Source organism: Branchiostoma lanceolatum, chromosome 2, assembly GCF_035083965.1.
Source record: "Branchiostoma lanceolatum isolate klBraLanc5 chromosome 2, klBraLanc5.hap2, whole genome shotgun sequence".
NCBI lineage: Eukaryota > Metazoa > Chordata > Leptocardii > Amphioxiformes > Branchiostomatidae > Branchiostoma > Branchiostoma lanceolatum.
The window spans coordinates 14,732,391-14,747,165 of NC_089723.1; the positions used below are offsets into that span (position 1 = coordinate 14,732,391).

At 39.4% G+C, this 14,775-nt stretch overlaps 1 protein-coding gene across 1 annotated transcript in view; it reads left to right on the plus strand.

Annotated features, from left to right (window-relative positions):
- Positions 1-8,038: 8,038 nt before the first annotated feature.
- Positions 8,039-14,775, plus strand: part of LOC136427550 (beta-1,4 N-acetylgalactosaminyltransferase 1-like) — a 15,380-nt gene continuing 8,643 nt past the window's right edge. Inside the window, exons 1-4 of the mRNA XM_066416508.1 lie at positions 8,039-8,256; positions 10,390-10,524; positions 12,631-12,737; positions 14,234-14,274. Of these exons, the coding sequence (XP_066272605.1) occupies positions 8,081-8,256; positions 10,390-10,524; positions 12,631-12,737; positions 14,234-14,274 (459 nt within the window). The 5' untranslated portion in view covers positions 8,039-8,080. The remainder of the gene's footprint in view (positions 8,257-10,389; positions 10,525-12,630; positions 12,738-14,233; positions 14,275-14,775) is intronic.

Consider the following 14,775-nt stretch of genomic DNA (forward strand, 5'->3'; position numbering starts at 1 on the left):
TATTTACTGTTGTATATCTCTAGACTAGCTGTGGAACACCTTACAAAAGTACCTATTCCTTTGTTGTGTCAATACAGTGCTTATATCTTGTCGTTATTTTGATAATCATACATGCAAAAGGCAAACTTGCATGAGTGAGAGAGCATATGTACTTACTACTGAATAAGCTACCGTCCTACCTCACGAAGGTTCCCCAGTGCAGTGTTTGATGACTATCTGTCGCGTTGTTTTAGGAGCAAATCCATCCTGGGAGACACAGTGCAAAGTACAGTGGCCACGTGACAAGTGACCTACTTTTGATGGTACTGTATCATAATCTATAGACTAACAACAACATAAAACGTATTTCATATCCCACTGCTTCTCATCTATTCTCTACCGGTATTTTCATTAGTCGTTTATGACAGTTCACTAGACATTGTAAGGGTCCCCTTTTCTATACCGTGCACACCCCGACCAATCAAATCACGTGAATCGCATTGAAACTCAGATTTGTATCAGCCATTTCCCGACAAATTCCTTTCTAAGTTGCGTTAACGACTAAATCTGACAAAATAAACTAGCCAGTGAGATGCTGGAAGGTGTCAGCTTTCCAGAGATGTTTTCAGATTGGCAATTTTGGCACTTTGGAAGCGATTTAACGTTTAACCCTATCTAGACCGGGCTTTTTTTAGACTTCTTGGACGGGGGGGGGGGGCTCTTTCGACCCCCCCTTCATAACTTCCGAACGGTATGCTCTATCATCACCAAATTTGCAGGGAGTGATGTTCACGTGAAGTGTCATAATTCCTGTAATTTTGGTGACGTTATGACGTAATCTGACGTTATTATGACGTCATCGATGTGATTTTATTGGCTAAATAGGGAATTCCCATAATATCTAAAAGTATTCGACAAAATAGTGCGTATTATTGATTAAAGGTATGCCAAGACATTTGACGTCAGTGGTGACTACGTTGACGTCAAATTGACGTCGAAGAATGACGTCATGTGTTGTTAGCGACCCCCTGGGATCCGCCATCTTGGATCGGCCATTTTGATTTTTTTTTTAAATACATTTTTTTCATGTATGACCCCAAATAACAATCAAAATAGACTAAAAACATTAATCTAAATGTTTCTGGTTAAGAAAATTCCAGGTTGTGGCGAATTTAAAGGCGAAAAAGCTTGTTTATACCAAAAATGGTTATTTTGTCCGCCATCTTGGATTTTGAGCGATGACGTCATCAAATTAGCATAATTTATGAATATTAAATCATGACAGTTACATTAAATCACATATGATGTTATACATGTAGGAAACTAGTGTGATTGACCAATAAAACATTGGAAACAATTATGTTTATAGCGTAATTAGTGAAATTTGCATAAAATGCCTCTTCAGAAACCCGTTGCCATGGCAACACGAAAAATGATAAACTTATACTTTTATCATAATATTGTTGCCAATTAAATTTTAGGAATAGTCACCAAGTTTGGTTGTCCTACCATACGTCGTTTGGCAGTTATACGATGTCAAAGTTGGCGCGGGCACTTTTAGCCCCCCCCCCCCGGTCTAGATAGGTTAAAGAAGAGTAGTAGAAACTATTTTTTTATATATATATATGAATGGTTTATTATTGTCATTTCATGACACAAACATACAAAGGCAGCCTATTGGCTGAACTGAGGTATGTCTTACAATCAGTTTAAAAGCAAACAGATATACCTACATTAAAACATCACATATCTTAATCAACAAGACTCAATTTAAAATATATACTTACTAAGTGCTTATCTGTGGTGCTTTGTTATTGAGAAGGTCAACCAGGTACGGTAGTGTAGTCTTTCTATATCTACCGGTTCTACATTTGAATTGCGTTAACTGGTATTTAGACCTAAGGTTCCTGCTATGGAGACTCACACGGTTTGGAGGCAACCAATTGGAGAACGTCGTGGAGCTTAACAAGGAAGTAGCAAACTTAGCACAGAGTTCGTGTCGTCTGTTACATAGAGATGGCAGTGACAATTGATTCAGTGACATGCTGTAGCTAACAAAGTTGGGGCCGAGAATTATACGACAAGCTCTTCTTTGTACATTCTCAATCGCTCGAGATTGGGCATTAGTAATACCTGGGTGCCACACAGGGCATGCATATTCCAGAGTTGGTCGTATAAAGCCAACGAAGACTAGTGTTAAGTCTGTAGTGTCAAGGCCATGTCTCTTAAGTACCCGCAACAAGTACAGTCTGCGGCTCCCCTTGTTTACCATCATGTTGACGTGGGCGTCCCATTTCAGGTTCGCTTGGAAGATTACCCCCAGGATCTTAGCGAACTGTACGACTTGAAGTGTTGATGTTTTAATAGTCAATACAGGTGGGGGAGGGGGGTTCCGCATGAAGCATATCAGCATTACCATGCACTTGGAAGGGTTGAGTTGCATGTGGTTGTCCTCAGTCCAACGTACGAGGCTATCGACGTCAGTTTGTAGCGTGGAATCATGCGTAACAGGTCTCGCCTCCGACAGGGACATATCATCCACGTACTTCCAAGCCTCGGCCGAATCTTCACTCACCGGAGACGCATCATTGATGAGTGTAAGGAACACAAGTGGTCCCAACTTTGTTCCCTGCGGAACTCCACAAGTAAGTGTCTCCCACTCTGACAAGACTTGCTGGTATTTTACACGCTGTTGTCTGTTTGACAGAAAGGCGCACACCCAGGGGATTATGGAGCGCCTAACGCCTAGGTCGAGGAGTTTCGCGACTGCAGTCAAGTGGTGCACGTGGTCAAAGGCGCGTGTGAAGTCAGTCAGGACAAGGGTGTTGCAGTAACCAGGCTTGTCTGTTGTACTAGCCAAGTGGTGGATTAAGCTAGTGAGATAGTGCGTGGTGGATTTTCCCTTTAGCGATCCATACTGACGGGGATCTATAGTAGGGAGGATGTCGCTTAAGCACCATTCGGTGACAAATCCCTCACAAACCTTGGCGAAAATAGGTGTCAGGGATATCGGCCGCAGCTTTTCAAGACGTAAACGTTAAATCGCGTTAAATCGCGGTCACTTTCTATTCTACTTTCCGTATGACAAAATTCTCTGTAAAGTATTTATAGTGTGCGTGTACATTGTAAGTAAGGTGTTTGTTAATTTCCTTTGCTAGTGACCTGCTAGTTGTAAGTTAAATGCATGAAATGGATCTTGATGTAAGGTATGAAATTGCAGACGCTGATTCACTTCTAGGAATTACCATCCTGTTTGTTTTTAATTGTCTAGGGATGAGCCATCATACTGGATAATTGTAAAAGTATGTCATCTTTATCATGAAGCACTATTTCTCGATTAGAACTGCCAGTCCTGTCATCTTGCGATACTTTAGGGGCCGAATTAATCTAATCCAAGGCCGTAATCCCACACCCCGAGCGGGCTAAGTTGTCTGGGCGGGCGGGCATCACTCCCAGCTAGCGCGGCCTGCAAGCCATTTTTTGTAAGGCGTAATGCAGCCTTTTTCGTCTTCGTAAGGCCACACCGATTTAATCTGTTCGTTCTCAGAATCGCTGCTTCTATTTTTCGCCGAATTGGAAAAAATAACCTTTTGGGGGAGTTTTCATTTTTTTGTGGGGTGATGTTTTTAGAAAATATGATAAGATATAAGTTGCTATCTGCATACATGTACAAAAGTTTCCTTTATCACTTGCTTCAAGTTCCAAGTAGAAAATGCATGAATGCATTTTCACTTGTTGAATTTGAAAGCACCGTTGGCCCCCGGTTAGGGGTCATAACTGGGAACCTATACCCAATTTTTCAACATTGCTATTGTACATTTTTTCCGAAGTGGCAAGGAAGACACTCCTTTGAACAAGATATGTGCAGTTATTCTGTTTGATATTTATATACTCATAGGTATTGTTCTCAGGCATAATGGAATAAATACAACCTACCTGCTTATTATCAAAACACCTTACAGTGATTTCCCAGTCATTGCACTTAGATTGTATTCTGATGCTTCCATCTGTTTACTAAACAAATGGTCGAATAATTGTAGTTATAATTTTTGGAATTATGATACCAGATGAAAGAAATGAAATCATTGCATTAATGTGCCATGGAAGACTAAAAACATGCATAATATTGTCATTTTTTGTCTTATGTAAGCCTCTATCTTGACCCAAGTTTTTTTTCTCGCCCTGTCGCTTCGGTTTTTTTCTGAAAAAATCCGAGAACCAATAAATTAAATTGGTGTGGCCAAATCCGTAGGCAGTCGCCCAAAATCAACGTAATTCGTCTTCAGTACATTAGCCGTGACGCGTAATTCGTCGCCTTCTTTCTACGTAATCCCTAGGCAGTTACCTTTATGCAACCTAAAGCGATATCCATAAATTGCTAGTAAAGCGTGGGCTGATTTCAAAATGGCCCATTCCACAAGCGAGCGCCCCCCGTTACCATGTCCGCTATGATTTTTCCTATTTAGATCTAATTCAAATCCCCCCAAGTATACGCAGAGCATCGTGCTGAAAGGCAACGTAAGCAAAGCGTGAGCTCAGCAAAGAACACCAGAGTACCCTACCTAGGTGCCATTACCTCACTGTCGATCGATGACGTGTGACTACAACTACGTATACTTGGTATACTGACCCCAAGGTCTTACGATGGTCCCTCTATGATGCACGTACTTCTAGTAGTTGTTTACCCAATGCACAAAAATAACAATCAGTTGCACCGTAGAAAATCACATTACATTGTCTACTTCACTCAAGACCAAGCTGTTATGAAATATTCATTGTCACTCCCATGTCAGAGGTGACTCATAATAAGCTCCAGAGCGACCAGACAGGTTCTGCTTCATTTAATGCAAAGGTAATGCCGTGGCGGATCATCACTAAGATATCTCTAACATTGTCGTCCGATTTGTGCCTCACAGGTGGGAATACATTCACTGTACAAATTCTAGATCTCTGAGGAATTAATGTTTACATTGCGACATAGAAAGTTATGTATATGTTATAGTTACACTTTTTCCATATTAGAAGGCATGTGCTGCCATTGCTGCTAACTCTGTTTAAAAAAAGACCAGAACAGTTTTCTACGCTTTCTGAAAGGCTTTCTCGCACTGAATGCTTCTTCTGGTTTTCAGTTGCCACACGTTATGCTCAAAAGTTACGAAAAAGTTATTTATTCGGGTGGAAAAATACATTTACGTGTCGAGGGGGGGTAGGAATGGGGTGGGGTAATTGGTTAGGTGGATATATGAATGGGGTGGGGTAATAGGTTTGGTAGGTAATGGACGTGACCAGATTGTCAATTACAGTCACTGTCAGTGCATTTGTTATATCAATTTGGTTGAAAGTTGTCGCACAACATTAGTGTCTTTTACAAGATCGCACGTCAGGATACCATGTTGTTATTAGAAGAGCCATGACATTGTGCAATGAGACCATAAGTTAGGGGTTAGGGGAACTTCAATGTATGTGATAGCACAGGTCCCTCTATAACGTCACATTATCATTTTTAAATACACGAAAATAGAAATTTCCACCTTAAAACGTCTTCATTCATAAGCAAGCTGTGGTATTTATCGGGCTCAAATGTGGCCTCCCATGCCAGATGTGACGTGAAAGTTCGTAGTTCAACGGTGCTAGGCATTATAAGTTAACAAACAGGTTAGACCCCATTTGATACAAAAGTCATTGCATGTGACCTCACGCTAGTCTAAAATTGGTCATTATCAGCCATGCGTGTAATGCAAAGAACTAAATTAAGATTCTATTCAAGTCATCTTCAAGATGCTAAAAATCACCAGCATTGACGCAAGCTAAGAGTTCAGCCGCTGGGAGTCTTGACTCAGAATTTAGAGTAGGGCGTATATAGGCTGACTGAATTCAGCGTCATTTGTAGCTCCGGAATTTAGCCTCGAGCGTTCTCGAGACGCCCTTATGCAGGACCTCTCAAGGAGGTGTCCGCAAAAGTAGGTATTCAACATAATATCAATAGTTTTAACGCAGAACTAGATAGTTGAATCCTGTGTTAAGTCTTAAAGCCGGTTCGAAAGCCTCATGATTTAACGTAAGTCGTAATCAGCTCTGAGAATTTAACGTAATTCGTAATCGACGCCGAAAATGTTGCGTAATTCGTAATCTCTTGAAGCAGGTACATAGTATGGCAACAGCAGTTTCAGTTTTAACTTGTTTAACTGTAAACTAAACAGCACCCGAAGGTGTTAGCACAAACAAAACAACATCTATATCTGTACAACCGGTATAACCGACCTTCGGCGTAACACACCAGCTGGCGTAACACACCACAACATCAAGGCTAGGGGTATCGCAGGCTAGTTTCAAGGTACAGCGAGTGCTCCCGAAAATCTTTATTAAGAGATTAGTGAAGTTATTAACTGATTAGAGAATACTGGACTCTAGCATGGTCTCTTTAAGCTTTGTGGGCTCCACAATAAGCTATGTGACAAACTAGGCGTCGTGTGGCGCAAGTGGTAGAGCGCGCGGCTGTTAAACAATGGGACCCAAGATTTGCACCCCGACGTTGTGCCCTTGGGAAATTAAAGGCACTTAACACGACTTTCCTCACTTCACTCAGGTGTAAATGAGTACCTAGCTCATCTAGGGTTAGGGACGTCCCTTGGATAGGACGTTAACCCTCATCCGACCGACACATTTTTGCGACGAATCTGGCCGTATGGGGTCCAAACGGACCCCATTTTGCTTTGCCCCTAAATATATTTCTGGTGGATCTTATTGTAGTTATTGTGCATATCCTGTTTCAATAATCTATGGAGAATGTTTTGACAAGTTTTGGTGTTGATGATTAATGCTAATTATCATAATTTATGCAGAAAATGAGAACCCGCATTTTCCTTTAGCCCTATGTAGACTGGGGGGGCTAAAAGTGCCCGCGCCAACTTTGACATCGTATAACTGCCAAACGACGTATCCTAGGACTACCAAACTTGGTGACTTTTCCTCAAATTTAGTTGGCAACAATTCCATGATAATAGTTTAAGTTTGTCATTCTTCCTGTTGCCATGGCAACGGGTATCTGACAGGCATTTTATTCAAACTGTCACTAATTTTTTTTTTTTAAACAATGATGTTTCTAAGGTTTTCTTGCTCAATCACACTAGTTTTCAAACATTTATAACATCAGATGTAATTAGATGTAACTTTCATGATTTATTTTTCATAATTTATGCTAATTTGATGACGTAATCGCTCATAATCCAAGATGGCGGACAAGATGATTATTTTATGTATAAACAGGCTTTTTGCCTTCAAATTTGTCACTACCTGGTATTTTCTTAACCAGAAACATTCAGATTGACGTTTCCAGTCTCTTTCTTTTGTGAATGGAGGTCATAAATGGAAAAAATATATTTTAAAAATTTCAAAATGGCCGATCCAAGATGGCGGATCCCAGGGATCGTTAACAACACATGACGTCATTCTGTGACGTCATTTTGACGTCAACGTAATTGCCATTGACGTCGTATGCCTTGGCATACTTTAAAATCAATAATACACTCTATTTTGTTTAATACCTTTCGATATTACGGCACTTTCCTATTTAGCCTTTTAAATCACATAGATGACGTCATAATTACGTCATATTACGTCATAACGTCACCAAATTTACAGAAATTATAACACTTTACGTGAACATCACTCCCTGCAAAAATATTGATATGGCACACATTTGGACCCCATACGGTCGGATGAGGGTTTTAAAGGAGGTCCCGTGTTTGAGGATAGTATAATATATTGAGCACGTAAAAGAATACAATAGACATCTTTCGAAAAAGTTGTGAGTGGATCAAAACATTCCGGCGTAAATGGGGTAGGGAATTTCCCGAGCAGCCTTTGTAACCCCTGCTTCTCCTAATGGGTCGGTGAAGTCATGCTTGTCTCGAGCATTGATGTTTCTGACCTTTGACAATTAGTCCAGTGCTTTGATGAAAACTCAAATACTATATGACACCATACATAAACGTGGTTAGGTGTATCGTGTTGTTAGGATTTCAAGCCTTTTATCCAAACCCGTGATCACATGACAGATACGAAAACGTCCGTCAACACACAAGAAGACTTGAACTTCAAGATGGCGGCGTCGCGTAAACTCGTGGTTGGAGCAGCTCTCGCGGTGTGTCTTCTTGCGACTTCGTTAACTGTAATCGTAAGATACAAGTATCTAAGGAAGGAAGGGGGCATGGTAACACACTACAACAAACTGATTGCCAGTTCAAGACACCTGCTGCAGAAACAGCCCGTCCCGCAGTGAGTACCTTTTTATCTCCATGAAAAATGGAGATATAGTTTTGGGTGTGTCTGTGTGTCTGTCTGTTTGTTTGTCTGTTTGTGTTTCCGGACTGTTTGTGTTTCCGGACTACTGTAGTCAGCATAACTCAAGAACAGCTTGATGGATTACGATGATATTTGGTATGTGGGCAGGTGTTGTGAAGCCGAAATTCAAGGTCGATTTTGGGCCTCCTGGTATGTGACCTTGGTACTGCAGCAGAAATTCCATTTTTGTATCTCTTGACCTAGACGTGCTATTGTCTTGATTTTTTGGTGGCAGATAGCTTGTTCTGAACGATTTTAATTTCCGAGAATTTGTGACTACTTCTGACTACGCTTCTCTTCAAGTATGTGTGTGTGAGAGAATAGATCCAAACATAATGACATGCAGTAGTTAGTTAAAAGTAAACCAAAGCACATTTTTAATGATTCTTTGGTTATAACAGCAACACTAAAGTAGACATGTACATTTGATACATTTGTGTCTGTACACTGTTAATGTCCCTCCCAGATTTTGATGTTTACACCGGTGATATAAAAGTAAAAACTGTCGATTTGAGGAAAACATTAAGACCAAGTCCTATTCTATATAATGAGTTCAAAGCCAACAGACCCGACAACAATTACGATAGCACTACCAGTTATCGTCCACTTTGGGTCATGTCCACAAGTAGAGGTGTATCATGCAAAAACCAGTTCTCGTGAGCAATACAGAACGACATAGGTATGACCCTTAGTCATAACTCTCCTATATTCAATGCAATGAAATAGTTTTGCATACAGCGACATAGCAGAATAAACCCCTGAAGCCGTAACAACAAGGTACATGTACCTGGAAGTGTCATGCCTGACGTATTTCGACACCATGGAAATATATGTCATCAGCTTTGTTTTCTAACTGAAATGACAGCTAGTATCTCTAGATAGTCACTAAAATCAATCCTTTTTTATATCTAAACTATTCATGGTGATTTGAGGTTTAGAATTCAGTTTAATGAATGTTCTATAACCCAGTTAACCCCCGACATCTCTTTTTCGCCGCATTCAACATTGCTCTTTTGTCCTTAATCACGTGGATTCCACGTGCCAAAATTGAAGAATTTTTTTTCTTCAACACTCCTTTTTTCTTTAACAGCCTCAAGCAAACGGTGTGACAAACATTGTGGCTTTACTATTGTTCGTTGGCAGACTACTTTGGAAAATCTATATTCATTTACTAGGTTATAATCATACATTTGGACATGTCCGATAAATGACGTTTTAAACTCGGACGGCAGTTGATAGCGCTACGTTATGTCAAATCATAGTTGATCGTGTCCATCAATGCAGTTTTATTTGGAGCATTCATATGTGCACGGCAGCTTAGACTGAAATTTTAAAAGGTAACCATCTACACCCGGAGCTTGAGAGCTGATTTCATAACATAGTGTTGGAGAATTTCTAGACTGTGTAACGAAAACTCCGCTGTTCGGGGCTTTGATCAATAAATTTCATTGCAAGTTCATGCCCAAAGGCTAATTGCAGACAAACAAGCACATGGAGAAACATGGAAATCGAAATAGTTATGAACTTATGAATGTACATTATACAGCGATGAAAAATATCCTTTATAATTGTATACGAGATAAGTTCCATAGTTTTGAATATGTGAACAGCACTGAAAAATTCATATTTGTTATAAAACTGAACAAACCATGTATTACGAGTTCCATATCCACATACATCTACAATTGCATTAAGAAGCGAGAAGTCGAACCTGTAAATAGTAGACACGTATAGATTAGTCCTATTAGACGTAGTAAGATATCACCTTCTATTACGTTATAGCACCACTATATGTATTCCTTTGCTTATCACCATGACCTGTACTTAGCTTGTTTAAGCAAAAATGTACAATAAAGGTCTTTCATTCATTCATTCATTCATTCATTCATCCATTAATGTTTTAATGGCCGCTCCCCGCAGACACAGGATGATGATGTGGGCGGGCCCCTAAAGCGCGATTCAATCAGGCTAGAGAACTTCCGGTAGCTACATTTGTCTTCACAACACAAGCCGCGATCAGAAATGTTTCTGTAGAAGACATTGGTTGTCATTTTTACCTTCCTGTAGGTTGGACAACCAGGTCGCAGATAGCCGCTGCGACTGCACTGGAAAGGCTCTAGTCTTCGCCGATGCTATACCAAAACATGAAAAAGAGGACGTGCTGAAGAGGAAGAAAATAGAACTACTGAAGTACAGAAAAAGGTGAGGTTTCACGAGCACGCATTTTGAATGACCGTTCTTTATCATTTTTATATGACATGGTATTCATGTATAGCATTTGACCGTGAGAACAACCTGGACGTCTCCTTATCATAATCGTTAACAATCTTTGTTTTCTGTCAGAGTTATCTAATCATATTTGTCTTTATATGGCTTTATGTCATGAGCATCATGTATCATAATTTGTCATCACTTAGATAATCATCTGATGTGAACTACCTGATACGGGATACATTTGATCATACCTTGTTGTCGCACTGTATAAGCTATGATGCAATGAATTGTATGTACTTCACAATCACAAGTACCTGGCAGTAAATGCAGAATATCTGCATGGGCAATCTGATTGGCTAAGATTCTAATCCGATCAAATACGCGTCCTCTCTGGTGATTGAATGTATACATTTTATCATTTGGCACGATCACTACAAATTATCTTAACCCGGATACACAACAACAACATCAACATGATAGTTAGAATAACGGGTCTACGTTGGAACGTTTAAGGGTCATTCTACAGGCATGACGTCCCTTAAATAATACAGGCCGTCCGCCCGTCTACTTTACGCATACTTGGGCCTTTTGTAATTACTGTATGTGTATGTGTACAACTCTCAGAACCAGTCAGGGGTATATGTATATACTGTAATTCACTTTATCTTCACGATAGCAAAAAATTCACGGTGTAAGGAAAATGGACATTTTCACTGAACTTTAACTTCACGGTAGTAGCAAGTGTAGTGGATGTGTGAAGGAATCATAGATATTAACAACAGTTGTTTTTTTCACGTTGATGATAAGTACAGAAGTGACCGTGAAGACAGGGAACATAAAGTTACAGTGAATGAAACAGTAATTACAGTAAATAGTGTATACACTGTGGGCGGTATCTGTAAATAATCTAAATATTTCATGTCAATACAACACAACTGAAACAATAAATACATAAACACAGCAATCCTGTTTGTAAACCTTAGATATGATATGTGATATTACAGAGTATATTCAGTTTATCAGTTTTTTCTAATGCAGTGAAAACTGAGTCAACTGATATTGAGGAAGAGCACGATGCAGTCTCATTTTTCTTGTTGGTATGCTTCGAGTAAGACATAAGAACTCACATCAAACTTTTGCCGTGCGTTTTTGTTAAATGTCTTGAAATTTATCACATTCTATATATAGACAAACATTTTCATACCAAAAATAGTGTTTTTCAATTATGTCCAATAATCATCTTTTTCATTGAATTTTTCAAAGAAAGATAAGACATACAGGGAAACATCCATCCATAAAAATATACAGATAATATGATTAACTTGAGTTAGACGAACTCATACCTACATGAATTTTTTTTAGCTTTTGTCAGTTTCTTTTAATGACTTACACATTTACATAAGTTATGCATGGCGACGTATACCTACAACTAACTTTCACATGTCACAAGTATGAGATTTCCATCATTTATCACTAAGCGTTTCTGTCATTTCTATATTACTTATGTAAAATGAATTCCTCTTTAGCATGTTTGGTATCTATTTTTGTTCTTCCTGCCATAAATTACATGCGTTATATTTATTGAAGCCCAGTTATGGGAAACAGTCGATTATAGATTAATTCGTTATTTATTGAGTAAGCAAATTAACTCCTTATTTGCATAAAGGCTGTTCAATTGTTTACATCTCTGTCTAATCTACTTGCATGTCTAATATTATGTAAATCCGTCTTTCCTTCCTTCAGTTATGCTTTTTGGAATATTTTGACAAAAACGCCCCTGCAGTTCCAATATTTAGTGTGAGGGGCCCAAATCTGTCCCACTTTGTCCTGACGTGAAAAGCCACCTAATCTGCCACCTAAATCCAAGGCCACAGCGTGTCCATGAAAAGAGAAACATTGAAAAAACTGCTATGATAGAAGGTTTGCATTTATTATAGCAATATCGTCCTATTTTGCATAATCTGTATTTCATTTTGTACATATTTGTCTCAGCTACCAAAAGTCTGTATACTTGCACTTAGAAGAATAACAATTATCATAACAAAAGTTTCGGCGTCCGTTTTTTTAAGTTTTTTTTCTACTTTTTTACTTTAGAACCGAGTCCACCAGGGAAACATTGCTGTTTGCCAACGGCTCCGTCCCCCTTAGCTACCCAACTCAAGGTGTGACTGTGGTTCCGGAGGGAGTGATAGAAATACCAGGTAAGGCACATCGTCAGGCTGTTCTATTTACTCCACATGTTTGTGAATACTCCATGACTTGAAGTGACTGTCTGTATTCATGTCACAGGCAGAGAAGTTATTGTTAGCTGACAGATACCCATGGTGTACTACGGTCATGAGGACCTTTTTTGCGTCCCTCCCTCCCTATGTCTCTCCCTCTTTCTCTCTCTCTTCCACTCTTTCCCAATCTCTCTACCTCTCCCACTTTCTCTCTTCCTCTCTCTCTCACCCACTCTATATACCAGAGGTAATCAATAAGTCCTCGGCCACGCCCCTAAATAAGGTGCACAACTCAAATATTGGGGACTGATTTTTAAGTATAAAGTCTTTATGAATGTCTACCAAAATTTAAATCATTGTGATCATCAGTTTGCAGACGACACTCGGTAACGTTAGGTGAAGTAGAATGATTAAAACTTGGAGAAATGAGCTGTAACCTGAGGTATGCAGGTCAGCTTGCTCTGGCAAAAGTCAGATACCCACTTCTTTTTAGTTGAAATAAGAAGGGAATCTTCATCAAATATTTTGACAATGTCTTCGAAGATTTTATGCCGATTGATGGCATGAGGAACTCGACCCACACCTTTCTGATCACAGTGCACCCTTGTTTTTCTCATCACTTACCAACTAGTTTTCAAATAGACGTTGACTAAAAAGTATTGACCACAATAATTTGAAGTCTGGTGGATATTGCTAAAATATGTCATACTACAAATTTATACCTCGGTTGTGCACCTTATTTCTGGGTGAGGCCGAGGACTTATTGATCACCCCTCGTATCTTTCTCACTGAGTCTATTTTTCACAGGTTTCTCACTTAAGCTTCCTGCCTTCTAGGAAAAGGTTAGCTGATTTTCTTACTTCTCAAAGTTTGGGACGATGTCTCACACCATTGTTACGGCTCTTGTGTCCCCACCCTTTAACACATATGTGCATAAGAGCCAATACCAAGCGGCAGCCACCCCTGCAATTTATGTGTGTGTGATTCTTATCTGTTTTGTATTATCGGCGCCATGTCGTTCGGGGCAAGAGATACATTGAAAGATTTTGACCTTTATCCCAGACGCCCTTCAGCGTTCAAATATTTACCCTGAATGTAACCCAGCTATTAATGCCAACTTTATAACTTAACCATAAGATGACTTAAAGTGTTCGAACATTTTTACAGCTATGGGCGGATACAAAAGTAATGTTGTAAATTTAAAAAAAAAAGGAAAAAACAGCATAATCTTAGCCCTATAATTGCAAAAGTACAAATTTACATGTTGAAGAATATTTAGGAGGGATTCCCTTTCCTCCATTTCATCAATGTAAATAAAATTGTCTGTGTGCGCGCACAAGGCGACCTTCAATATTTCATATTTGTCCTTCACCAAGGTTATTAACCCTGTGTATACATAGCTTGTAGCATGTTACATTTTTTACTAATCATTCACATTGAATGGCGGTAAATCTCTCTTATCGCCATGTTTATAGGCCTGGAAGTGGTTGACAACAGCGAAAACAAGGAATACCAGGTAACGTTCACGTCGTATAACGCCTTACAAAAAAAGAACGGTTGCGACATATCTTGTATATGGACTTTCTATCAGATATATTCATCTACATTCATCTAGTTCTGTTTTCATGGTTTGTAAATTGCTGTTGGCCAATGTCAGCATTTGACGATTACATTGAACGGTAGTGCATTTTTAGGGGAGACTAAACAGTTACAATAAATGCCAGTAATGCATGTAGCCCTATGGGTTAGTGAAGAAAAAGAAGGTGTTATTATCTCAGGAATCAAAACAACAGACTACAAAAACTTACCCTTAAATACTAACCAGTTATGTCAACTTTCATCAGATTCATTCCTGACAAATTCCATACGGATATTCTCCAGATATACCCCCCCCCCCCCAATCAGAGCCCTTGGATAGGTCCTACAGGCTTCAGACACCCAGTTGAAGACCATCCCACTATATCGGGGGGGGGGGTGCCAAAACCCTAAAGGTAGAGCCAGACCATTTATTTTAACT